Source organism: Podarcis muralis, chromosome W (assembly GCF_964188315.1).
Source record: "Podarcis muralis chromosome W, rPodMur119.hap1.1, whole genome shotgun sequence".
NCBI lineage: Eukaryota > Metazoa > Chordata > Lepidosauria > Squamata > Lacertidae > Podarcis > Podarcis muralis.
Genome location: NC_135674.1, coordinates 7,124,379 through 7,151,062, shown reverse-complemented (window position 1 = coordinate 7,151,062; position 26,684 = coordinate 7,124,379). Strand labels below are relative to the sequence as shown.

General features: G+C 46.6%; 1 protein-coding gene across 1 annotated transcript; it reads left to right on the top strand.

The window, feature by feature from the left end:
* LOC144324910 (uncharacterized) lies at positions 1-26,684 on the top strand. The gene is made up of 4 exons (XM_077922997.1): positions 1-63; positions 511-2,482; positions 25,987-26,070; positions 26,307-26,684. Exons 2-4 carry the CDS (start codon positions 743-745, stop codon positions 26,682-26,684), a joined length of 2,202 nt encoding a protein of 733 aa, XP_077779123.1. The 5' UTR covers positions 1-63; positions 511-742.

Genomic DNA, 26,684 nt, shown 5'->3' with positions numbered 1-26,684 from the left:
GTCCGGCAGCCGGCTTGGGGGCTCAGATGGACGTTATCTCCCTGGCAGTATCCCAACAACAAGGTTTCGGGCCCAGATTCACGGCACTTACAGGAGAGTAAGAATGCAACAGACTGCTTGTTAGGATATTTCCGTTCCACCTTAAGAGAGAGCAGGCTTTGAGAGTCACAGAGTCTGCGCATGTCCTAGTCACAGGATGTTTATGCTTGCTGTTTCCTTTCGATTTCAGTCGGTCGGAGTCACTGACTCAGAACGGTCATGTTTTTCCTTTGTTCTGTTCAACGCTAAATAAAGTCTGTAAATTATGCTCTCTTCTGCGGTGCAAGCTTTCTGGCTGTGGTTTCTGCTGATAAAGAACAGTGTGCACAAGCCTGGAATGTGGCAATCTATTTCTGAGGCTTTGTGTCGCTAACTGCTGGATCTGCCTGGCTACGGGAGATCGATGGACGTTCGGCAGCCGGCTTGGGGCCATGATGGACTATATCTCCCTGGCAGTTTCCCAACAACAAGGTTTCGGGCCCAGATTCACAGCACCTACAGGAGAGTAAAGCTGCAACAGACTGCGTTTGAGAGGTACGTGGGAAAAGCGAAAGGAAGGGAGGCTTTTCTGTTTTACCTCGGACGGAGCCTTTGAACTCCGGCAAGGCTTAATTGGCCTGGGAGCCGAGCCAAAAGGCATCGTGATTAATGAGCTGCCGAGATAAGAAGGCATAAAGGCTCACGGCTCAAGTAAAAAGCTGGAATGGAGTTTTTCCACGCTTTTGAAGCTTCAGAGGCCACTGAGTGCCCAAAGTTAAATCGGCACAATTATCAGACCTGGGCAAAATGGTGTGAGAGTTTGCTGCGTCAGTATGGAGTCTGGCATACTGTGTCTCAAGCCCCCCCAGATCCTCTGACAGAGAAATGGGAGGCCCAGAATTCGAGGGTCATTGACATAATAGTCTTATCTGTCTCTCTGGAGGAAATTGCTACGCTTGCTGGCAACGTGACGGCACGTAAGATGTGGTATGCTTTGATGAAAGCTCACAAGTCAGTCATCCCAGCCCAGAGTTTGACTGCATCGGAGGTCCTGGCTGTTTCCCAGAATGCGAGTGAATGCAGGGATGCTGAGGGCACCGGTTGCAAGCTGCAGGGGGAGCTGACCGTCACGTCATCCCAGGCAGCATTCCAGCCTCCAGGGGGAGCCAAGGAGTCGGCAGCTGAGAGCTCTGTTTCTCATGGGAACCAAGGTCATCGTCTTTGCAGAGGCCGGAAAGCCAGAGGTAAACAAAGACAGATGCCTGCAGATGGCCCGAAGCAGAAGGGGGGTGAAGAGCCCACGCCAGTGGAAAACAAGGCTTTGTTAGCTGGCACAGCTTCACCAAAGGCTAAAGGCACGTCTGCTGACCAGAAGCAGGGGGGCAAGCTGCAAAAGCCCACACCAGTGGAAGACAAGGCTATGTCTGCTGGCACAGCTTCACCAAAGGCTAAAGGCACGTCTGCTGGCCAGGAGCAGCAGGGGGGCAAGCTGCAAAAGCCCAAGTCAGTGGAAAACAAGGGTTTGCTTGCTGTAAAGACTGCTCCGACAGCCAAAGGCAGGTTTATTATCGATTCAGGTGCCAGCCGCCATATTTCGAAGGATCGCCACCTGTTTATCTCCTTCAAGCCTCAGGAAGGTGAGATCCACCTGGCTGATGGAAGGACGTTGCAAATTGCAGGAGAAGGGACTGTGAAACTTGCAAGTTTGCATACAACCATCAGTAATGTTCTGTATGTTCCTGGAGCTGCAAGCAATTTGTTGAGCGTCCCGCAGCTTACTGGACGTGGTTTTCAGATTTCCTTCAAGAGGAGCGTCTGTGTCATCAGTAAAGGCAAAGAGGACTATTTGCATGCAAAGTTTATGGATGGTTTGTTCCATATAACTTATGAGGACACTGCTGTTGTATCTAATGCTGATTCTTGTTGTGTTGCACAAACTAACAAAGTTCTTCATGCAGGTTGCATTCATGAAGCGCATCGAAGGTTTGGTCACCTCTCTTGGAAGGCACTGGCCAAGATGCCAGAGGTGGTTGAGGGTTTGAACATCAAACCCTGTAAATTTCACATGAAATGTGTATCTTGTGCAGAGAACAAGGTGAAGGTTGCTCCAAAAGGCAAAGAGTCTAGCAGGCAGGCTTCCAAGCCCTACCAGCTAGTGCACGCAGACCTGGTTGGGCCACTTACGCCCTCTTTAGGAGGAGCAAGGTTCTTCATGGTTCTAATTGATTCTTTTTCTAGGTACATTCATGTGTTTTTGCTCGAACAGAAATCGCAAGCGTTTCCGAAGTTTAAGGCATTCTGTGCTTGGTTGGAGAATGCTCACGGTAAACGTATTTCCTGTCTGTTTACCGATCGGGGCGGGGAATTCACTTCTCAGCAGTTTGAAGCTTTCCTGACTGAGAAGGGAATCCAGCATGACATGTCAACCCCCAGATCGCCATGGATGAAAGGCCTTGCGGAGAGAGCAAATCAAACATTGCTGCAAGGAATGAAAACCTTGTTGCATGATGCCAATCTCCCTGATAAGTTTTGGGGGGAGGCTTTGGGGAATCTGGTTTACTCCGTTAATCGCAGATTGTCATCACCCATTGGTTGTACCCCCTATGAGAAGATGTTTGGCAAGAAACCCAACACCAAACACATGAGAATATTTGGTTCTGACATGTGGGTACGCACCCCACAAACCAACAAGCTTGGGAAGCGTGGGGCACATGGTTTGTTCATGGGGTACGAAAAAGGTGCATACAGGGTATGGATGACTGACTCTAAATCCATTAAGTTCACAAGGAGTGTTGAGTACAATCCTAAGTGGGGGGAAAATGTGGGAATTTTCCAGAGTTACCCAGAGGAGGATGAAGGTGATGTGAAGAAAGCAGATCATGCTGAGAAAGCTGAGGAAACTGAGGATGAGGATGATGATGATGATGATGATGATGATGATGATGATGATCAGAGTTCGGATTCCAGTTCAGTGGGCGGCGCTGCTGCTGATGTCAGTGAGAGTGATGACACAGCAGACTACAAGAGTGCAAAGGCCTCAGTCAGACCATCTGATGCGTCTGACAATGAACTGGAAGAACCACTGTTCACCATTGGTCATTTTTCTCCTAAGAAAGAGGAGATGAGTCCAGAAGACTTGCGTCTAGTACGTAGGTCTGAAAGGGCGACCAAAGGCAGACCTCCAAAGAGATTTGCTGATGAGTTTGCTAAGACTGCAACTGCTATTCTTAGTAGCTCAGAGAAGGTGTGGGAACCTTCAAGCTTCAAAGAGGTTCAGGAGTTAACCTCTAAAGATGCTGAGCCTTGGCTTAATGCCATGAAGGCTGAAGTTGATTCCTTGAACAGGAACCAAACTTGGGAGCTGGTACCGGTAGTCCCAGGTATGAGACTGGTTGGCAGCAAATGGGTCTTCAAGGCCAAGACAGACCAGAATGGCAAGGTAGTCAGACACAAAGCCAGATTGGTTGCCAGAGGTTTTTCACAGGTACCAGGACAGGATTACCACGAGACCTACTCACCCACCGTCAAATATGAGAGCATTCGGCTGATGCTCAAGATCGCTGCGGAGGAGAAACTGCATGTTTCTCATCATGACATTAATACAGCTTTTTTGTACGGGATTTTGAACGAGGAGCTGTTTATGCTTCCACCTGACGGGATGCAGATACAGAAGGGAATGGTCTGTAAACTGCGGAAATCCTTATATGGTCTCAAGCAGAGTGCTAGGTGTTGGAACACAAAACTCACTGAAACGTTGCTTTCTCTAGGTTTTCACCAGGGCAAAGCTGATCCATGTGTGTTTGTCAAGGAGGAGGGGCAAAACAAACTGTATTGTTTATGTTTTGTTGATGATCTTCTGATGTTTTGGAAGAATCAGGCTTTCTATCAAAGCACCCTAGCTCAGCTGAAGGAGCACTTTGACATGAAGGATCTTGGTGAGGTATCCAACTATCTTTCTCTGCAGGTGGAGAAGGACCAAGCAGGTAATTTTCTGGTACACCAAACACAGAAAATTGCTGATGTATTAACCAGGTTGAATTTGGTTGATGCAAACCCAGCAGACACACCGATGGTGACAGGTTACCAGGTAGACAGTACTGCTGAAGCGTTTTCTGACACAACGCTATACAGATGCGTTCTAGGCAAGCTGAATTTCATTGCCAGATGTTCAAGACCTGACATAGCTGTAAGCTGTAATCTGCTTAGCAGACATGCCAACAATCCTACGGTTCAGGATTGGAAAGCTCTGAAGCGCATAGCCCGCTATTTGAAAGGGACTATGCACTACAGGCTGAGGTTCACCAGTCAGAAGACTGGAGGTCTTGAAATCTTTGCAGATGCAAGTTTTGGAAGTGACACCACGAATGGTACGAGCACTTCTGGAGTATGCTACATGTACAACCACTGCCTGTTTGACTGGTTGTGCAAGAAGCAAACAACAGTGAGCCTAAGTTCCTGTGAAGCAGAACTCAATGCTCTGTCATTTTCACTCATGGATTGTGAATGGTTGATGCAACTGTTTAAGGACATCGGGGTTTCTGTGAAATGTCCTATACAAGTGTATCAAGACAATAGATCGTGTTTGGCTTTGCTGAACTCTGAGAGTTGCAAGCAAAGAACCAAGTACTTGCAGATTAAGCTACATCGTGCAAGAGAGTGTATTCAGAAAGGACTGATTCGGGTGTCCTACATGGCAGGAAATGAAATTCCTGCTGATCTGTTGTCTAAGGTTGTTAACAAAGAACAACTAAAGGTTTACACACAGAGGTTGCAATTGGGTGAACCACAGGTACTACAGGTTACACGGAAAGGGGGAGGATGTTAGGATATTTCCGTTCCACCTTAAGAGAGAGCAGGCTTTGAGAGTCACAGAGTCTGCGCATGTCCTAGTCACAGGATGTTTATGCTTGCTGTTTCCTTTCGATTTCAGTCGGTCGGAGTCACTGACTCAGAACGGTCATGTTTTTCCTTTGTTCTGTTCAACGCTAAATAAAGTCTGTAAATTATGCTCTCTTCTGCGGTGCAAGCTTTCTGGCTGTGGTTTCTGCTGATAAAGAACAGTGTGCACAAGCCTGGAATGTGGCAATCTATTTCTGAGGCTTTGTGTCGCTAACTGCTGGATCTGCCTGGCTACGGGAGATCGATGGACGTTCGGCAGCCGGCTTGGGGCCATGATGGACTATATCTCCCTGGCAGTTTCCCAACACTGCTGAGGTATGTGGAAAAGCGAAAGCAGAGGCTTTTCTGTGGGCTCAGAGTCTCAGAACTCCGGCTGGCTTAATTGGCCTGGGAGCCGAGCCAAGAAGGCTTCGTGATTAATGGGGGTCAAGATAATAAGTCTTTGAAGGCATAGAGACTTGGGCTCACGTAAAGGGCTGAGATGGATCTATTACAATCCTTAGAAGCAGCTCCGTGTCCACTAAAGCTAAATGGCCACAACTATCAGACCTGGGCAAGGTACTGTGAGGGCCAGATGAGAAAGCTTGGAGTGTGGAATACCGTTTCTGAGGACCCCCCAGCCCCTGTGACAGATGAATGGACGGCACAGGACTCAAGAGCCATTGGGATAATTTTGCTCTCAGTGGCTCCTGAAGAGTTAATCACCCTGGCTGGCAAGGCCAGTGCACATGAGATGTGGAATGCTTTCAAAGCTGCCCATCTGCCAGTCATCCCAGCCCAGAGTTTGAATGCATCGGAGGTCCTGGCTGTTTCCCAGAATGCGAATGAATGCAGGGATGCCGAGGGCACTGGTTGTAAGCTGCAGGGGGAGTTGACTGTCACGTCATCCCAGGCAGCATTCCAGTCTCCAGGGGGAGCCAAGGAGTCGGCAGCTGAGAGCTCTGTTTCTCGTGGGAACCAAGGTCATCGCCTTTGCAGAGGCCGGAAGGCCAGAGGTAAACAAAACAAGGTGCCTGCAGATGGCCCGAAGCAGAAGGGGGGTGAAGAGCCCACGCCAGGGAAAAACAAAGCGTTGTTTGCTGGCACTGCTTCACCAAAGGCTAAAGGCAAGTCTGATTGCCAGGAGCAGGGGGGCAAGCTGCAAAAGTCCACGCCGGTGGAAAACAAGGTTTTGCTTGCTGCAAAGACTGCTCCAAAGGCTAAAGCCAGATTTGTTGTTGACTCAGGGTGCACGCGCCATTTGACGAAGGATAAGCACCTGTTTATCTCCTTCACACCTCAAGAAGGAGAGATCCACCTGGCTGATTGAAGGATGTTGCAAATTGCAGGAAAAGGGACTGTGAAACTTGCAAGTCTGCACACAACCATCAGTAATGTACTTTTTGTTCCAGGAGCTGCGGACAATTTGCTTAGCGTCCCACAGCTGATTCTGCGTGGTTTTGAGATTTCCTTCAAGAGGAACGCCTGTGTCATCAGGAAAGGCAAAGAGGACATTTTGTATGCAAAGTTTATAGATGGTTTATTCTGTATAACTTATGATGACAATGCTGTTGTGTCTAATGCTGATTCTTGTTGTGTTGCACAAACTAACAAAGTTCTTCATGCAGGATGCATTCACGATGCACATCGAAGATTTTGTCACCTCTCTTGGCAAGCGCTGGCCAAGATGCCTGAGTTGGTTGAAGGTTTGAACATCAAACCCTGTAAATTTCACATGAAATGTGTATCTTGTGCAGAGAACAAGGTGCAGGTTGCTCCAAAAGGCAAGGAGTCTAGCAGGCAGGCTTCCAAACCCTACCAGCTAGTGCATGCAGACCTGGTTGGTCCTCTTGCGCCCTCTTTGGGAGGAGCAAGGTACTTCATGGTTCTAATTGATTCTTTTTCCAGGTACATTCATGTGTTTATGCTCGAGCAGAAATCACAAGCGTTTCCTAAGTTCAAGGCATTCTTTGCTTGGTTGGAGAATGTTCACGGTAAACGTATCGGCTGTCTGTTTACCGATCGGGGCGGGGAGTTCACTTCTCAGCAGTTTGAAACTTTCCTGACTGAGAAGGGAATCCAGCATGACATGTCAACGCCTAGATCGCCATGGATGAATGGGCTTGCGGAGCGAGCAAATCAAACGTTGCTGCAAGGAATGAAAACCTTGTTGCATGATGCCAACCTCCCTGAGAAGTTTTGGGGGGAAGCTCTGTCAACGGTAGTTTATACCGTTAATCGCAGACTGTCATCACCTATTGGTTGTACTCCGTACGAGAAGATGTTTGGGGAAAAACCGAACGTCAAGCACATGAGAATCTTTGGTTCTGACATGTGGGTACACACCCCACAAAGCAACAAGCTTGGGAAGCGTGGGGCACATGGTTTGTTCATGGGGTACGAAAAAGGTGCATACAGAGTATGGATGACTAACTCTAAATCCATAAAGTTCACAAGGAGTGTTGAGTACAATCCTAAGTGGGGGGGAAATGTGGGAATTTTCCAGAGTTACCCAGAGCAGGATGAAGGTGATGTGAAAAAGGCAGATGATGTTGAGGAAGATGAGGATGATGATGATGATGATGATCAGAGTTCGGATTCCAGTTTAGTGGGCGGCGCTGCTGCTGGTGTCAGTGACAGTGATGACACAGCAGACTACAAGAGCGCAAAGGCCTCAGTCAGACCATCTGATGCGTCTGACAATGAACTGGAAGAACCACTGTTCACCATTGGTCACTTTTCTCCTAAGAAAGAGGAGATGAGTCCAGAAGACTTGCATCTGGTTCGCAGGTCTGAAAGGGCGACCAAAGGCAGATCTCCAAAGAGATTTGCTGATGAGTTTGCTAAGACGGCAACTGCTGTTCTTAGTAGCTCAGAGAAGGTGTGGGAACCTTCAAGCTTCAAAGAGGTTCAGGAGTTAACCTCTAAAGATGCTGAGCCTTGGCTTAATGCCATGAAGGCTGAAGTTGATTCCTTGAACAGGAACCAAACTTGGGAACTGGTACCGGTAGTCCCAGGAATGAGACTGGTTGGCAGCAAATGGGTCTTCAAGGCCAAGACAGACCAGAATGGCAAGGTTGTCAGACACAAAGCCAGATTGGTTGCCAGAGGTTTTTCACAGGTACCAGGACAGGATTACCACGAGACTTACTCGCCCACCGTCAAATATGAGAGCATTCGGCTGATGCTCAAGATCGCTGCGGAGGAGAAACTGCATGTTTCCCATCATGACATAAATACAGCTTTTTTTTACGGGATTTTGAACAAGGAGCTGTTTATGCTTCCACCTGACGGGATGCAGATACAGAAGGGAATGGTCTGTAAACTGCGGAAATCCTTATATGGTCTCAAGCAGAGTGCCAGGTGTTGGAACACAAAACTCACTGAAACGTTGCTTTCTCTAGGTTTTCACCAGGGCAAAGCTGATCCGTGTGTGTTTGTCAAGGAGGAGGGGCAAAACAAACTGTATTGTTTATGTTTTGTTGATGATCTTCTGATGTTTTGGAAGAATCAGGCTTTCTATCAAAGCACCCTAGCTCAACTGAAGGAGCACTTTGACATGAAGGATCTTGGTGAGGTATCCAACTATCTTTCTCTGCAGGTGGAGAGGGACCAAGCAGGTAATTTTCTGGTACACCAAACACAGAAAATTGCTGATGTATTAACCAGGTTGAATTTGGTTGATGCAAACCCAGCAGACACACCGATGGTGACAGGTTACCAGGTAGATAGTACTGCTGAAGCGTTTTCTGACACTACGCTGTACAGATGTATTCTAGGCAAGTTGAATTTCATTGCTAGATGCTCAAGACCTGACATAGCTGTAAGCACTAACCTGCTTAGCAGACATGCTAACAATCCTACTGTTCAGGATTGGAAAGCTCTGAAGCGCGTAGCCCGCTATTTGAAAGGGACTATGCACTACAGGCTGAGGTTCACCAGTCAGAAGACTGGAGGTCTTGAAATCTTTGCAGATGCAAGTTTTGGAAGTGACACCACGGATGGTACAAGCACTTCTGGAGTATGCTACATGTACAACCACTGCCTGTTTGACTGGTTGTGCAAGAAGCAGACTACAGTGAGCCTAAGTTCCTGTGAAGCAGAACTCAATGCTCTGTCATTTTCACTCATGGATTGTGAATGGTTGATGCAACTGTTTAAGGACATCGGGGTTTCTGTGAAATGTCCTATACAAGTGTATCAAGACAATAGATCTTGTTTGGCTTTGCTGAACTCGGAGAGTTGCAAGCAGAGAACCAAGTACTTGCAGATTAAGCTACATCGTGCAAGAGAGTGTATTCAAAAAGGACTGATTCGGGTGTCCTACATGGCAGGAAATGAAATTCCTGCTGATCTGTTGTCTAAGGTTGTTAACAGAGAACAACTTAAGGTTTACGTACAGAGGTTGCAATTGGGTTGAACCACAGGTACTACAGGTTACACGAAAAGGGGGAGGATGTTAGGATATTTCCGTTCCACCTTAAAAGGGAGCAGGCTATGAGTCACAGAGTCTGTGTATTTCCTGTTGCAGGATGTTTATGTTTGCTATTGCTTTCGTTTTCTCTGTCTGTGCTTGAACGCTGAAGCAGACGGTCATGTCTTTCCTTTGTTCTGACAAACGTTGAATAAACTGTAAATATGCTCTCCTGCTGTGCATCTTTTGCTGTGTGGATTCTGCTGAAAGAGTGTGCACCAGCCTAGGAATGTGGCAATCTATTTCTAAGGCTTCATGCCGCTAATTGCTGATACTGCGTGACAACGGGAGGTCGATGGATCGTCCGGCAGCCGGCTTGGGGGCTCAGATGGACGTTATCTCCCTGGCAGTATCCCAACAGCAGTGCTAGGATCATCAACAGCAACAGCAGCAACAGTCTCTCCCCTTCCCTGTTGTGGCTCAAAGCTCCTCCCAGCTTTCGATGAGCTCTCAAGAATTTGGCTAGCTTCATCTTGGCTCTCCCCCTTTGGCGCAACCAATTCTCGGTCCTTGCTTCCCACCCCAGCTTCACAAGCTTTGCGGAGTGATTCCCAAGCGGCCCTTGGTTCTTGTGCACCTTTTAGGACTGGCGCAAGATGAGCGTCAACATTTTCCGCCAAAACTCTTAGGACACGCTGCTTCAATTCACTTTGAACTGCAGCCTTCTCCCCCTGTGCTTGTACAGCAACAGGCTGTGGGGTCTGGAGTAAGTGCCAAAGCTGCTTTTCCACCAGCAGAAATTCCATTGCAAATGACCATTCTAGCCAGTTTTGGCTATTCAGTTTCTGAGAGAACAGAGCCATCTTTAATCCCAAGCTGCAGCTTCAGCTACAAACTGGAAAATCCAAAAGTCTATTGGGCTGTTTACAAGCTGCTTGCACTTGGCAGTCAGCTCAGCTGTCTGGAATTTTCCCTTCCACAGAATCTGTAAACAACAAGCCTTCGCTGCAATCCAACAGCAACCAGCAAGCTGCACTCTGCTTTGGAAAGTCCCCTTTCCAACAGTTTGTTTACAACAAGCGTCGCTGAAAAACACCCAGCCTTGCTTTCGTTTTTGAATCTTCTCTTCTCTCTTTGCTTTTTAAGCTAACCAGCCCATAAATTTAGCTCAAAAAGTACTCACGACTCCGTCTCCAAGTAACGGCAACTCTTATCAGCTGTGGAATGTGAAGTATTTGGCTTCTCTCCGCTCTGTTTTATCCAAAACAGGAGCCTTTTTTCTCAGGGAACCGAAGACTCTTCAATTCGCGTTCACCATCCAGCCATAAATCAGCATCTCAGAGGTCCGTGGATCGCTGCTTATCAGAAAAAAAACTTCTCCCACCTGGTGCTCAGCCGTCTTGTTGTTGCAACCATCAGGCTCTGCTACCATTTGTTGTTTTGCAAGCCCCCTCCATAGAGGCTGGCCCCTCTCACTGTCCTCGGAGCTTGCTTACCGGTAACCTCCTCTGGCTGACATCCAGACAGACCAGGGAGATTTTGATAGGCGACATTTTCCCAAGCGTGGGTAAAATGCACAACCCCTCCCTCCTGCTTCCGCAGGGGAAAGAAAATAAGTCAGAAATCTATTTACATGCTTTTTATTTCTGACATCACAGCACTAGAGAAAAACACGTCCTTTCAGTTCAGTTCTTCTAGCAAGTCAGACAAACTTCCTGAACATGCGCAGTCAGAAGGTTTCAAGTTACACTCTTCACAAAGACTTATCCAGCCTGTGAACTTCCTGGGAAATTCTTCTTTCCCACAGATAGGCGCATCATGTGATGTCAACAAACTGGCTGTCTGCAGCGGTGATGTTTCCATATACTGACAGGAACTGCACAACGTGCAGATTGACTGGTTTAGCCGGACAGTGCGCGTCCCGGACCTGTGTCCTCATGTTCGTCATAAAGTGCTGGCAGCCGCCCCCATGTAGGGGGCTACCCCGTATCTCCCTGCCATCTACCAGGATTACCAGGACGTATTTGAAGAGAAAGGGGCAGACCGGCTTCCGTCCCATAAGCCTTTCGATTGTGGTATAGACGTGCAGCCCAGGGTACCTTTGCTAGTAAGTCGTCTGTACTCCTTGACGGAACCAGAGCATGAAGCCTTGCAGGTCTTCCTCGATAAAAACCTGGAGCATGGGTTCATTCGGCCTTCTAAGTCACCCACCGCTGAGTCAGTACTTTTTGTCTTTTTTTAAAAAAAAGATATTTATTAAAGTTTTCAAAATGTTACAAAAAGGAAAAAGAAAAAGAAAAAATACTAAGTAAAAACAGTTAAAAACAATTCAATCTTTCCGTATCTTATCTTTCATTTGCTTGTTCCCCAGACCTCCTCACACCTCCCTTTTTTGTATTCCAGTTCAATTAGTTGGTTCAGCAAATCCTTTCCCTCTTTGTTTTTATCCTAATCTTTAATCTTAATATATTATAACTTTAGATTATCACCTGTTAACAATCCATTTTTGCACATTCCTTTATAACATTACTGCTGAAAACCACTTAACTTCAATCCAACATCATTCTAACATTCATTAATTTTGCAGTATTTCTGTAGATAGTCTTTAAATTTCTTCCAATCTTCTTCCACCGACTCTTCTCCCTGGTCTCGGATTCTGCTGGTCATTTCCGCCAGTTCCATATAGTCCATCACCTTCATCTGCCATTCTTCCAGGGTGGGTAGATCTTGTGTCTTCCAATACTTTGCAATAAGTATTCTTGCTGCTGTTGTGGCATACATAAAGAAAGTTCTATCCTTCTTTGGCACCAATTGGCCGACCATGCCCAGGAGAAAGGCCTCTGGTTTCTTCAGGAAGGTATATTTAAATACCTTTTTCATTTCATTATATATCATCTCCCAGAAAGCCTTAATCCTTGGGCACGTCCACCAAAGGTGAAAGAATGTACTTTCAGTTTCTTTACATTTCCAACATTTATTATCGGGCAAATGATAGATTTTTGCAAGCTTGACTGGTGTCATGTACCACCTGTATATCATTTTCATAATATTCTCTCTTAAGGCATTACATGCCGTAAACTTCATACCTGTGGTCCATAACTGTTCCCAGTCAGCCATCATAATGTTATGTCCAACATCTTGTGCCCATTTAATCATAGCAGATTTCACCGTTTCATCCTGAGTATTCCATTTCAACAGCAAGTTATACATCCTTGACAAAGTCTTAGTTTTGGGATCTAACAGTTCTGTTTCCAATTTTGATTTTTCCACCTGGAATCCAATTTTCTTGTCCAAATTGTATGCCCCCATTATTTGATAATAATGAAGCCAATCTCGCACTTTGTTTTTTAGTTTTTCAAAACTCTGCAATTTCAATTTATCTCCCTCTTGTTCCAAAATTTCCCAATATTTCAGCCATTTGGCCTCCATATTGAGCTTTTTCTCAGCCTTCGCTTCCATCGGTGACAACCACCTTGGGGTTTTATTTTCAAGTAGGTCCTTATATCTTATCCAGACATTAAACAATGCCTTCCTGACAATATGGTTTTTAAATGCTTTATGTGCTTTGACCTTATCATACCATAAATATGCCAGTACTTTTTGTCAAGAAGTAGTACGGGGAGGTAATGGCTTGGCTCTCCCAGAGAAGCGAGACATTGGTCATAATTATCTCAGGTTTATTGCTCAAACACATAAATCACTCCAGGGCTCCTTCACTCCATGTCTGACTCCAAGTTCCCAGTTGTCGAGTCTAAACTCCTCCCCTTCCTCTTCTTCCAAACAGGGGGAAAAGCCCTTTCACTTTCACTCTTTTTCACTCCTCTCAATGACCCTTTCGCACCTTCAAGTTTTTGGACTGGCTATTCCCGGCCTCCCTCCCTCTGTTTCTGAGCTCAAACTACTAGTTTGTGTATCTCTGCTCTAGCCTCCCTTTCCTTGTCCACTATGCTCAGGGATCAGGTTACTGTAGCCATCTGCTGCCTGCTCTCTATTCTCTGTCAGGCAGCTAGGCTGGCCCTCCTCCTTCCCACATTCCAGTGTTCTTGTCTCTCTTTGTCTGCCCTCATTCTCAGCCTCTGTCAGCTCCTGAACGAAGCTGACATCTCTGTACACTCCAGAGTCCCCATCCAAAGGAAATAAAGTGAGCCCCCCCAAATACCAACAACCCAAAAACCACAGATTTTGGGATGGAGGAGAAATCGGGTTTTGTTTGCCCAAATTCATATTTCTGAGAAGTGCGGGAACATCACTATCCTCTGAAATTAGCACTTCTCTGTATGTTGCAAGTGGTTCTCCATTTGTGAAATGCATCTGGCTGATAGATACTGTTTCTGGCAACTTTGAAATTTTTAGCTGTGAGGATATGTTATTGTTTCTATATATTTTACAATGGTTTTTTTAACGTCGCTAATTGAGAGGTATTACTTTTTGGGGTGGATGTGGGTGGGTTTTTGGTTTGCCAGCCTGGGCTTCTTTGACAGCAAGGGAAGAATATAATTTTAATTTAATAATCATAATCATATCACATAGTTAAACTATGGAACTCATTCCCAGAGTAGCCATTGATGGCTACCAATTTGGATGGTTTAAAAGAGGACTGGAGAAACTCATGGAGGATAAGGCTTTCAGTGGCTACTAGCCATGATGGCTAGGCTCTGCCTCCACAGTTGAGGCAACAATACTTCTGAATACCAGTTGCTAGAGACTGCCCCAAGGGAGAGTGTTTTTGTGCTCAGGCCTGTTTGCGGGTTTCCTGCAGGCCACTGTGAGAGGCGGATGCTGGACTAGATGGGCTTTTGGCCTGATCCAGGAGATTCTACTTTCTTATGTTTTTACCTCCTCCTAGCAAGGATTTGTCATTGTCCATGGGGCTAAGATTCACATTAGGCCAGTTAGAAGACAAGACCAAGGGCTGCTGATGGGCCCACTCCTTCCCAAACCTCACGTCATCTTAAGGACTTAACAGAACAACAAAACAACACAGACAAGTAGGCATTTTTGTCAGAATCTTGTCAAGAACCAGGGGGTCTGGTCTGTGTGTCAGTCTATGTTGTTCAGAGTAGGAATGGGGAAGAAATTCAGTACAGTAAAGGTGAACCTACCTGTCCTCCGAAACAATATGCAAATCAAAATGCAGACACCCCCTGAAATTTGCAATGCAGGTCTCCAGCCAAGTAATACTTTTAAAAACGCATATAGTATGCATGAAATATGTTAGTGATAATGACATTCATAAATCTGAAGGCAGCCCTGTTTAGGGAAGCTTTTAATATTTGATGAATTGTTGTATTTTAATATTTTGCTGGCAGCTTCCCAGAGTGGCTGGGGAAACCCAGCCAGATGGGAGGGGTATAAATAATAAATTATTATTATTAAATGGATTATATCAGAGAAAACTGTGTAAACAATGTGTATATTAGGAGAACAAAGGAAGCAGCTTCATATCAGCTCTGAGCACTGGTCAAAATAGCTCAGTACTATTTACTGGCTGGCAGAAGCTCTCAAGGGATTCAGTCTGTGTGCTATTGCGGGGTGGAAGTTCCCATCCCGATACTGCAGAGGGGCTGAAGGGGACACGAAACACTTTGAGCTTTTGGTTGTGGTGGGCCCAGATATCTTTCACTTCAACAACAAAAAATCCCGAGAGGTACATCCGAGAGGAACGTGTAGCTACGCTCCAAAGAATTAGAGAGCTGGAGACTTCCGGGTTAGCGCCATCGTCTAATGGCGGATTCCCTCCGAGCTCCGGAGGGAATCGGCTCTGTAGCAGACGGGTCCTGCCGCGGCGGCGACACGGGGACCCTCAGAAACCACAGGCGCTGAAGCCTGTGGACCTGGTGACTCGGCGGGCACCATTTGCGCCCCCCGACCCACAAAGGAGCCTTTTTAAAGGCTTTGGAACGGGGGACGGGGTGAGTGGCGTGGTGCTGAGAGTCGACTGCTTCTCCTGCAGAGTGAAGCCGCATGCCATGGTCGGAGAGCGCTGACTTCTTCCTTTGAACAATCGGACCCCAAAATCAACAACCCGTGAGTAGTACGGAAATTGGACTTGAAAGGGAAAAAAATTCTGAATTTGGCACGATCAGGGAAGGCGCAAAAAGGAAGTCCGTCTCCCCGTCCTGTAAAAAAATTAAAGCAAGGAATAGATAACTAAGGTCGAGAGAACTTCTTCTTCTTTATTGGATAAAAGCCATTAATTTCACGATTTGGCAGTATAAGTAATTTTACTGGAGGATAAGAGCCAATTTTGAGAGCTGAAGCGACACCTCCCTGGACCCGGGAGTGATCCGCGAGAGAGCCTGTTGAGGAGATATAGAAGAGTTTGACAGCTGTCAAATTAGCTGTCAAAGCTGAAAAAAGAGAACTTTGTTTCTGTTGTCTCTGCTGGTTATATTTGTTACAATTTGGTTATAAATTGTTGAAAACAAGGAAGAACTGATACAAACTAACTTGACTTTTGGTTTTGAACTGGAAGGAATATTAAGCAACCAGAATCCCTCTAGAGGGGGTTTTGGGACATTACAAGAATGGCTGAAGGAGGAAAAATTCAGGCTAAATTGGACAGAGTGTTTCTTCTCTTGGGAAAGTTACAAGGCCAAAGTGATGTTTTGGCTACAAATGTTGCAACCCTGAACTCAACAGTAAATAAACACACTGAATTTGATAAGGACTTGACTCAGGAAGTTTATGCAGCTGGACAAGAAGAGAACATTGAGAACATTGAGAGAGTGGAGAAAGAGATATTTGTTGTTCCGGAGGAAAGGGAAGGAGGAGCTGCAATGCTGCAGATGACAAAGGAGAGCCAGAGGCCTGTCAAGATGGATATAAAGGAGAATAAGAACTGGATGATGAAAATCTGGTTTGAGCTGGAGAATGAAGAATGGAGAGATCTCCTTATGGGGAGATCTGAAGACCTATGGATTACAAATCTGATCAAGGTGGAAGCTGGAGCTTTTGGGACATTTGGACTTAAAAGGGGCAAGAAACAAGATTTGGGCTCCACTTTTAAATATGGAGGTCTGGCTGGAAGAAACATGGACCCTACTGGGACAGAGCTTCTCCGAGATTTGATGTTTAATATAAAGGACTATCAAAAAAAACAGCAGAGAGGAATTGAAAGAGAATTAAGAGCCTCGGATGTGAGGTCTCCAGGCTGATAGCAGATAGACTGATGGACACTTGTTGGGGATCAGAACCGGGAAAGGGGGGGTGGGATTTGGGAATCCAAAGGGTGTACAACTATATTTTGTTTCTTTTTATTCTGTTTTGTTATTAGTATAAAAATTGGGGAATTCGTGGAAGGGAATTTGGGTCGACTTTAGAAAAGGGTTTTTAAGAATGAGCACTGATGTACAAATATTGATGTTTATAAGTTAAAATTGGTTAGCTAAAATGAATTAAATATAATAAGGTTAAAAATTGGGGACAAGAACTTGTTGAACTAACAATTTTGAACTGGAATACAAGAAGGGGAGGTGTGGGGAAGTCAGGGAAATATGTTATTGAAAATAAGGATTGTAAATTCTATGTGTTTTTAACTTTTTTGTTTTCTTCTTTTTTGATTTTTTTTTTTAATGTATTGTGGAAAATCTCAATAAATATCCTTTTAAAAAAAAAATTAGAGAGCTGGAGCTCTTCTTGGAAGCAACAGAGAACACCGTCTCCACCAAGGAGGAGACAGGGGACACCCCTGAGAAGGAGGCTAGTTCACCAACACAGGTGCCAGATATATGAAGAAATGTGACTCAAAGAAGTAGGAGGCCCAGGGTTCGCTCTGATTGTTTAGAAATACACAATCGCTTTGAAGTCCTCTCCCCTAGCATGGAAGATGAAGAACGGACTCCATTTGAGGATCTCTCCCTCATTACAGTTGATCAGGTATATGAAGACGAGCAGCAAAGTCAGTCCTCAGGGAATGTACAGGCGACCTTGGAACGGACAGCTCACGGAAGAACCCCAACCAAACCTAAGAGGAGGCGTGTAGTGGTGATAGGGGATTCCCTACTGAGGGGAACAGAAGCAGTGATCTGTGGGCCTGACAAGATGTCTTGGGAGGTGTGCTGTCTCCCCGGGGCTAAGATCCAAGATGTAACTGAACGACTGCAAGGAATCATAAAACCCACTGACAAATACCCCTTCCTCTTGGTTCATGTGGGAACCAATGACACTGCAAGCAATAGCCTCCAGAAGATCAAAAGAGATTACGAGGCTCTGGGCAGGAAATTGAAGCAATTAAATGCACAAATTGTCATCTCATCTGTCCTCCCAGTTGAACGACGTGGCCCAGGGAGAGAGGGAAAAATAGTGGAAGTGAACAGCTGGCTTCGCAAATGGTGTAAACAGGAACGGTTTGGATTCTTAGATCACGGACTGCAGTTTCTTGAAGATGGACTTCTGGCAAGCGATGGGCTGCACCTCACAGCGGTTGGGAGGAATGTTTTTGCCAAAAATCTCAGAAACCTCATCAGGAGGGCTTTAAACTGACTAATGTGGGGGAGGGAGACAGTGCACCTGAAGGTAGGAGTCTATCAATTGATGAAGATGATCATCCAAATGTCATAGACCGAATGGAGCAAACAGCACACAGACCTAGTGGTGGGAGGAAAAAATCCTTAAATAAGAGACACGGGGGAATGATTAATGGACTTCAATGTCTGTACACTAATGCACAAAGCATGGGAAATAAACAAGATGAGCTTGAGCTCTTGGTACAGCAAACTAAATATGACATAATAGGCATCACTGAAACCTGGTGGGATAAGTCCCACGATTGGAATGTAATAATGGAGGGATACAATCTATTTCAGAGAAACAGACCAGACAAGAAAGGAGGAGGAGTGGCGTTATATGTCAGGGATGTGTATACCTGTGAAGAGATCCAAGATTTAGAACCTCAAAGACAAAGTGAGAGCATTTGGGTCAAAATTAAGGGAGAGAAGAATAACAGAGACCTCGTTGTGGGAGTTTACTATAGATCCCCAAGCCAAACAGAGGACATAGATGATGCCTTCCTGGAACAGATGGCCAAGCATATGCGGCCAAGAGGCCAAAAGTGCCATAAGTGCCAAGAAAGGCCAAACATGGCGTCCGGCACGCTTCCGCTGCGCAGCTTGTAAACTATCCGTGCTGCTCCAAAAGTCCTTCTGCCTCTTCAGCCGGTAGCAGAGCAATCGCAGCAGTTAGAAGCAAATTGCAGCGTGTGGGTAATAAACTCAGAACAGACACAAGGCTTTCCTTATCTTCTTAGCCTTTAATCATGTAGAATAACAGCATAAATCAGACCTGGCGAAAGCTCGCCCATCCTCCCTCTCGCATAGCGTACCAGAGGCAGACTGACTCACTCAGAGTCAAACCACTCCCATAAGTGTTTGTAACCACGCCTCAGGAAAAAGACGTAACACAGAACTCTTTAACTCTGTGAGTTCTGAAACCTATAACACCCCCTCTCGTCTTGCATCCTGAGGGAAACTTTGAACCCCTATTTACAGACCTATTTGAGTTCAACTCACCTCCCATTGCCTTTTGCCTCCCACTGGCATCTATCCCAGGCAAATGTTGAATCCCTTCCACACTCCCAGAATCACATTGTGCGAAACCAACCCACGCACTGGTGACCTGAAACCTCTCAGGTGGAACACCCTTTGTTGCCCAAGAAGAACGCCTGGGCACAAACTGGGGTGCTTCATCTGAACTCCCTTCTGACCCACTGGGGCCAGCAAGTGTGTCTTCTCCATCAGACTCTTCCCCCTCTGACTTGACGATCCGTCTGTGAGCTTTCTCCATTATGCTAACAGGAGATGAAGGCTCACTCTTGGACACTCCTTTCACAACCCTTGGAGACGCCCAAACCTGTTCCGGACCTTGATCCTGGACCTGGTCCTCACCAGAGACTTCAGCCTCTGCCTCCCCTTCCTCCTCAGAATCAGACAGACATTCTGAGAGAAAATCAGGACCATCACTGAGTCTTGACCAACCACCCTGCTCACAGAACTCAGCATGCTTGCTGACCAGCAGCTTGGTCTGATCACCCTCTGGGTATGCAAACTTCCACCCATTTGTTGCAGGATCATACCCACAGAAGATCATGTCCTGGTACCTTGGACCACCCTCCTTCCGTTGTGCTGTTGGTATTGGCACTGAAGCCCTTGAACCAAACGAACGGAAGAAATGCACCTGTGGCTTCCTCTTGTGCAACAGAAAAAACGGTGTGTCACCTACAGCGTGATTGTAGGACCTGTTAAACGTAAAGTTGGCAGCTTTCCAAGCTTCACTCCAAAAGCTCTGAGGCAGCCCAGAGTCACACAGCAAAACCCTGACAGCTTCAGCCAGTGTTTCACTCCTGTGCTCTGCCACGCCTCTCTCTTGAGGAGACTTTGCACCCGTCACCTGGTGACGTATTCCCTTTTGCTTGAAAAACTCCTTCAGAGCAGACCCAGTAAACTCTGACCCTCGGTCGCTCTTGAACCCTTGCACCTTGGTGGAGAACCTTAGTTCCACCTCCGCAACCCAATTCTGGATCAGTTGCGCCGCCTCCCCCTGCGATTTGAGAGAGAAACACCATGAATTCTGAGAAAAATCATCTGTCACCGTCAGCAGAAACCTGGCCCCACCCAGACTCTCACACTTCATGGGTCCTGCAAGGTCTGTGTGAACCAGCTCAAAAGGTTTTGTGGTTACCCTCTTTATCCCGGGAAAACTGCACCTTTGAACCTTTCTGCATGCCCTGCACTCTAGGGATCCCTCACATGGTGTGATTTTACAACCTTTGGTGCAGCTGGGCAACCTCTTAACATCCTCCAAACAAGCATGAGACATTCTCTTGTGCCATACATGAACACATGAATCATGACTGGGAACACTAGCACACTGCGCCTGTGCTTTTCCAGCATTCCCCCCACCCTCCAGAGGTGTTTCCAGAACAAAGAGATTGTTCTTGCTTTCCATGTTGACAAGTTGTCTCCCCCCTCTGAAAATGGAACAGGCATCATTTTCAAAGCAGATTTTGTACCCCTGCTTCACAAGAGCAGGTACAGATAACAGGCAACAATGCATTTCCGGCACAACGTAGACCTCTAGCTCCGCCTGTAAAAAGGAAAGATAGATATTAGCAACAGCAGAAACTGGCTTTTGTGTTCCATCAGCGAACGTAACAGTCATTCCAGTTGAAACAGCCCTGCAATTTCGCAGCCCCCCAGCAGGTGGCGTTCCAATGAGGTGATGACTGGCACCTGAATCAACCACCCACTGCACAGCTGTGTCCCTGCTGGAATTGTTTTTCAAAGCCGCCAGAGAAGCCGTGAGATGATAACAGTCTCCCTTCTCTGAGTCACGTCCTTCCTTCGCGTTCCCACGCTGGCTTCCTCTCCGAGACTGGTTCCCATGGGAAACGACCTTGGAGACATCCTGCCCGGCCTCTCTGCTCCTTTGCGGACAAGCCCTTTTCAAGTGGCTGTTGGACCCACAGAGATAGCACCGACGAGTGGAAAAAGCCTGAACAGAGCTCTCATCTGGCTTGGCCCCCCCTCTGCAACCGGTGGAGCTGCCTGCGCCAGACCTGCCCTCTCGGACACGCCTTTCCTGTTCGTCCGAAAGACGTCCTGTCACGTACTGGAGAGTCAAATCCTGTGGACTCATGGACTCCATAGACAGACACAAATTGTCATAGCTTTTGTCCAGAGAGCTGAGCAAAATATAAACCCTCAGCTCCTCTGAGAAGTTGACTTGCAACAGCCTCAACTCATTGAAAACAGAGAGCATCTCAGTAACATGCTGTCTGATGTTCCCACCGGGACGCAGCTTCATCTCAAACAAGCGCCTGGTGGTGTGGATCTTTGCACCAGCCGTGGTTCTGTGGTGCACCCTCTCAAGAGCTTGGTAGGCCTCCTGAGCAGTGTCCAGCCCTTCAACCAAGGGTAGTTGGGAACCCTCCAAACTGAGCACTATAGCTCCCAGGGCTTTCTGATTCTTTCTCTGTGAGGCGTGTGCCTCTGCAATGTCTGCTGCCGAAGCACCGGCTCCTGGTGGGGGTAATGGAGGCCCTTGAACCGCTGCCCACAAACCCTTGGCTACCAGCCAGGCCTTCAGCTTCCGACTCCATTCCGCCCAATTTTGTCCGTTTAATTTTTCGAAGGGTACGTTATATGATTCATGACTGCCTGCCATCTTGCTGCAAAGGCTTCAAAGCGTTGGCAAACACCCATGACCTATGCAGCCAAGAGGCCAAAAGTGCCATAAGTGCCAAGAAAGGCCAAACATGGTGTCCGGCACGCTTCCGCTGCGCAGCTTGTAAACTATCCATGCCGCTCCAAAAGTCCTTCTGCCTCTTCAGCCGGTAGCAGAGCAATCGCAGCAGTTAGAAGCAAATTGCAGCGTGTGGGTAATAAACTCAGAACAGACACAAGGCTTTCCTTATCTTCTTAGCCTTTAATCATGTAGAATAACAGCATAAATCAGACCTGGCGAAAGCTCGCCCATCCTCCCTCTCGCATAGCGTACCAGAGGCAGACTGACTCACTCAGAGTCAAACCACTCCCATAAGTGTTTGTAACCACGCCTCAGGAAAAAGACGTAACACAGAACTCTTTAACTCTGTGAGTTCTGAAACCTATAACAAAGCATGCAAAAGGAAGGGAGATAGTAGTAATGGGGGACTTCAATTACCCAGATATTTGTTGGATGTCAAACTCAGCCAAGAGCATAAGGTCAAACAGATTCCTCACTGCCCTTGCAGACAACTTCATTGTCCAGAAAGTGGGAGAAGCAACAAGAGGAACAGCCATTTTAGATCTGGTCCTAACCAATGTTGAGGACCTGGTTAGTGGGGTAGAAGTGGAAGGCTCATTAGGCGCGAGTGATCATGCTCTTCTGAAACTTACTATACAGCGGAAAGGAGCAGCCAAGCATACTAGGACTCAATTTCTTGACTTTAAGAAAGCCGACTTCATAAAACTTAGGGAAGTGCTGGGTGAGATCCCATGGACAGTAATACTAAAAGGAAAGGGAGTTCATGATGGCTGGGAGTTTCTTAAGAGGGAGATAGTAAAAGCACAACTTCAGGCAATACCAATGAGACGGAAACATGGAAGGTGCCTAAAGAAGCCAGGGTGGCTATCTAAAGAACTTTTAACTGAGTTAAGATTAAAAAAGGATGTGTACAAAAAATGGAAAAGGGGGGAAACCACCAAAGAGGAATTCAAACAAATAGCCAGCACGTGTAGACACAAAGTCAGAAAAGCTAAAGCACAGAATGAACTCAGGCTTGCTAGAGAGGTTAAAAGCAACAAAAAAGGCTTTTATGGGTATGTTCGTAGCAAAAGGAAGAACAAAGAAACAGTGGGGTCACTCAGAGGATAAGATGGTGAAATGCAAACAGGGGACACAGAAAGGGTTGAACTCCTCAATGCCTTCTTTGCCTCAGTCTTCTCCGATAAAGAAAACAATGCCCGACCTGAAGAATTTGGAGCAAATGATTCAGCAGAGGAAACACAGCCCAGAATAACTAAGGAGATACTACAAGAATACTTGGCTAGTCTAGATGTATTCAAGTCTCCAGGGCCAGATGAACTGCATCCAAGAGTATTAAAAGAACTGGCAGATGTGATTCAGAACCACTGGCAGTCATCTTTGAGAATTCTTGGAGAACAGGCGAAGTCCCGGCAGACTGGAGGAGGGCAAATGTTGTCCCTATTTTCAAAAAGGGGGAAAGAGAAGACCCAAATAATTATCGCCCAGTCAGTCTGACATCAATACCAGGGAAGATTCTGGAGCAGATCATTAAGCAAACAGTCTGTGAGCACCTAGAAAGGAATGCTGTGATCACCAATAGTCAGCATGGATTTCTAAAAAATAAGTCATGTCAGACTAACCTGATCTCGTTTTTTGACAGAATTACAAGCCTGGTAGATGAAGGGAACGCAGTGGATGCAGCCTACCTTGATTTCAGCAAGGCATTTGACAAGGTGCCCCATGATATTCTTGTAAAGAAGCTGGTAAAATGCGGTCTTGACTATGCTACCACTCAGTGGATTTGTAACTGGCTGACTGACCGAACCCAAAGGGTGCTCATCAATGGTTCCTCTTCATCCTGGAGAAGAGTGACTAGTGGGGTGCCACAGGGTTCTGTTGTTGATTCAAGTTTTTCGATTTTCAGCAGGATATTGAATAATTGTGAAGATACCTCGTCCAGCCTTTTAAAAATACAGTGAAGGGTCTTAATTACTAAGTGTAACTGCTCACAACCGGGGAACTCCCCCATATCAGATGCCAAACCATCTTCCTGTGATGAGAGTTTTTCTTTCGTATTCTCCTTTACAGGCTTTACTTTTGAAACATTTTGAGTCATCGGAATTGGAGTAGCTTCTAAATCAATTAGAGGTAGGAAGCGATTTTGGGTTTCCACTGCAAAGCACTGCTCGGCATGGTCACTCCCTCCTCTATTCCGGTGTGGCACCAACCTTGATAGTTTTGGTTTAGGGGATGATAGGGGCTCGTCAAAGTCTCTCAAGCGTTTTTTCTGACCCATGCTTTCCTCAGGCCAGGGATTATACGCTTCTTAAAATGACATAACACTTGACACGCAATTAAGATAATGGCGTTCTCAACTCTTTTAGCAGCTAAGGCCGGCCCGCTGATAAGAGAGAAACAAAGAGCAGCCTGCAACAGTCTGGAGCAGGGCCAAATCTCTCAGAGAGTTTCCAAAGCATGCGGCTGCAGCAATTATAAAATACTTCAAAAACTGACTGGGTCAGTTAAGATAAAAATATAAAAGATTAAAAGAAGATTAAAAGAAGTCCGAAGAGCACCGGTAAGCGCGTCTTACCTCGGCGCCATGTTGGCTCCTCCCCCCTTGGGCCCGGTCTTATTCAACATCTTTATCAACGACTTGGATGATGGACTCAAGGGCATCCTGATCAAATTTGCAGATGACACCAAACTGGGAGGGGTGGCTAACACCCCAGAGGACAGGATCACACTTCAAAACGACCTTGACAGATTAGAGAACTGGGCCAAAACAAACAAGATTAACTTTAACAGGGAGAAATGTAAAGTATTGCACTTGGGCAAAAAAAATGAGAGGCACAAATACAAGATGGGTGACACCTGGCTTGAGAGCAGTACATGTGAAAAGGATCTAGGAGTCTTGGTTGACCACAAACTTGACATGAGCCAACAGTGTGACGCGGCAGCTAAAAAAGCCAATGCAATTCTGGGCTGCATCAATAGGAGTATAGCATCTAGATCAAGGGAAGTAATAGTGCCACTGTATTCTGCTCTGGTCAGACCTCACCTGGAGTACTGTGTCCAGTTCTGGGCACCACAGTTCAAGAAGGACACTGACAAACTGGAACGTGTCCAGAGGAGGGCAACCAAAATTTTCAAAGGCCTGGAAACGATGCCTTATGAGGAACGGCTAAGGGAGCTGGGCATGTTTAGCCTGGAGAAGAGGAGGTTAAGGGGTGATATGATAGCCATGTTCCAATATATAAAAGGATGTCACATAGAGGAGGGAGAAAGGTTGTTTTCTGCTGCTCCAGAGAAGCGGACACGGAGCAATGGATCCAAACTACAAGAAAGAAGATTCCACCTAAACATTAGGAAGAACTTCCTGACAGTAAGAGCTGTTCGACAGTGGAATTTGCTGCCAAGGAGTGTGGTGGAGTCTCCTTCTTTGGAGGTCTTTAAGCAGAGGCTTGACAACCATATGTCAGGAGTGCTCTGATGGTGTTTCCTGCTTGGCAGGGGGTTGGACTCGATGGCCCTTGTGGTCTCTTCCAACTCTATGATTCTATGATTCTATCCTCACCAATGTGAACATTGTGAGTTGCTCTCTGGCTGTATGCAGGTGTTTTTTCCCCCTTCTCTCTCTCCCTTCTTTTCCTGATCCTGTGGCAGTTTGTATCTTTTATGTGATGTTACACTAAAAAAATTTAAAAGGTCCTACTGGATCAGGCAAAAAGCCTACCTAAGAGCAGGATTCTCACATCCCAGGGGCCAGCCTGATGCCCTAACAAGAAGTTTGCAAGCAGGGCATGAACGCACTAGTAGCTAGAGCACAAAAAGTAGGTGTGAAGCAATGATATCTATACATCAGTAACATCTAGCAAACTCTGCCAACATCCTGATAGCGCTGGAGGCTTGCTTCCTCCCCTCCACCCCCATTAAAACCCCTGCTTCATCAGACCAAATGTTTGTTTTATTTTAACACCCTGTTTCACTTCCATGGTGGCCACCCATGGCCTTCCAAAAAGCCAAGCCTCCTCCTTTGCTCTTCCTCCTTTCCCCCCAGCAACTGGAATCCAGAGATAGTCTGCTCCTGGATCTGGAGGATCCATTCAGTTAAGCGTTTCTGAGACTGTTTCAGCTCTCACATTTATTGCAACAGAGAATGCAAAAAATCAGTGTTTAAAAGGTGGCCCTTTCCTTCCAAAGCTTCACAGAACAAGTTGAAATGGCTTGTGTTCTGCACTGTAATTCATCAACAGCTGTTGATATGAAGCTCATAGCTTTCTCTTAAACCAGAGACCTGTAGCCCTCCATGTAAAGTTAGATTGAAACTCCTTCCATCTATGACCGTTGGCTATGCTGGCTGGGGCTGATGGGAGTTTTAGTCCTACAACATCTAAGAGAGCCACATGTTCCCCACCTTTGCCTTAAGCTTTCTTTCTTTTTCTTGACAGGGAGCAGAGCTGCTTCGAGATGTGTCACTGGGAGCGCAGTTCAGGGTTCACCTAGTCCAAATGATTGTCCTCACTGAACCTGAGGTATAAATAAATAAAGACCATGTCGGCTCTAGGCATGGGCGATGTATCGATTCATCACCTGAAAACGGTTTTGAAACCTGCACCACAGTGACAAATTCACTATTTTAGGCAAGGCAATATACTGTGAAAGCCAGCAGGTGTCACCAGTGTTTCATGCATGGCCTTCTCAGTCCTCAGCTCTCCTTAGAGAGCCATGCAAGGCCACCTGAGGCCCACTCCCTCCCTCCACTGCCCAGCCATCCCCTAAGATACTGGAGTGGTCCTGGGGGCAGCAGCTGTGCCTGCACCTACCTCTTGAGCGCTGCACTGGCTCACTCACTCGCCCACCTGCCCGCTTGCCTGCCAGCACCATCCCTTCTCCAGCCAAACAAGTGGGCTGCCTCCTCCCTTCTGCCTCACACTTGACGCTGGGAAGCGGAGGCATGGCCGAGTCCCTTGAGCCCCTGAGGAGGGAGCATGCAGGGAGCAGCGGCAAGAGCAGTGCTAGCTCCTTTTCTTCGCCTCCAGGCCCAGGTCTTCATGGTGGTTTGGTGGTAGCAGTGGTGCCTATTTCCCCTCAAGCGGCTGCCCGCAAGATGGAGATTGTGGGACAGGTTGTGGCGCTGGCACCATGA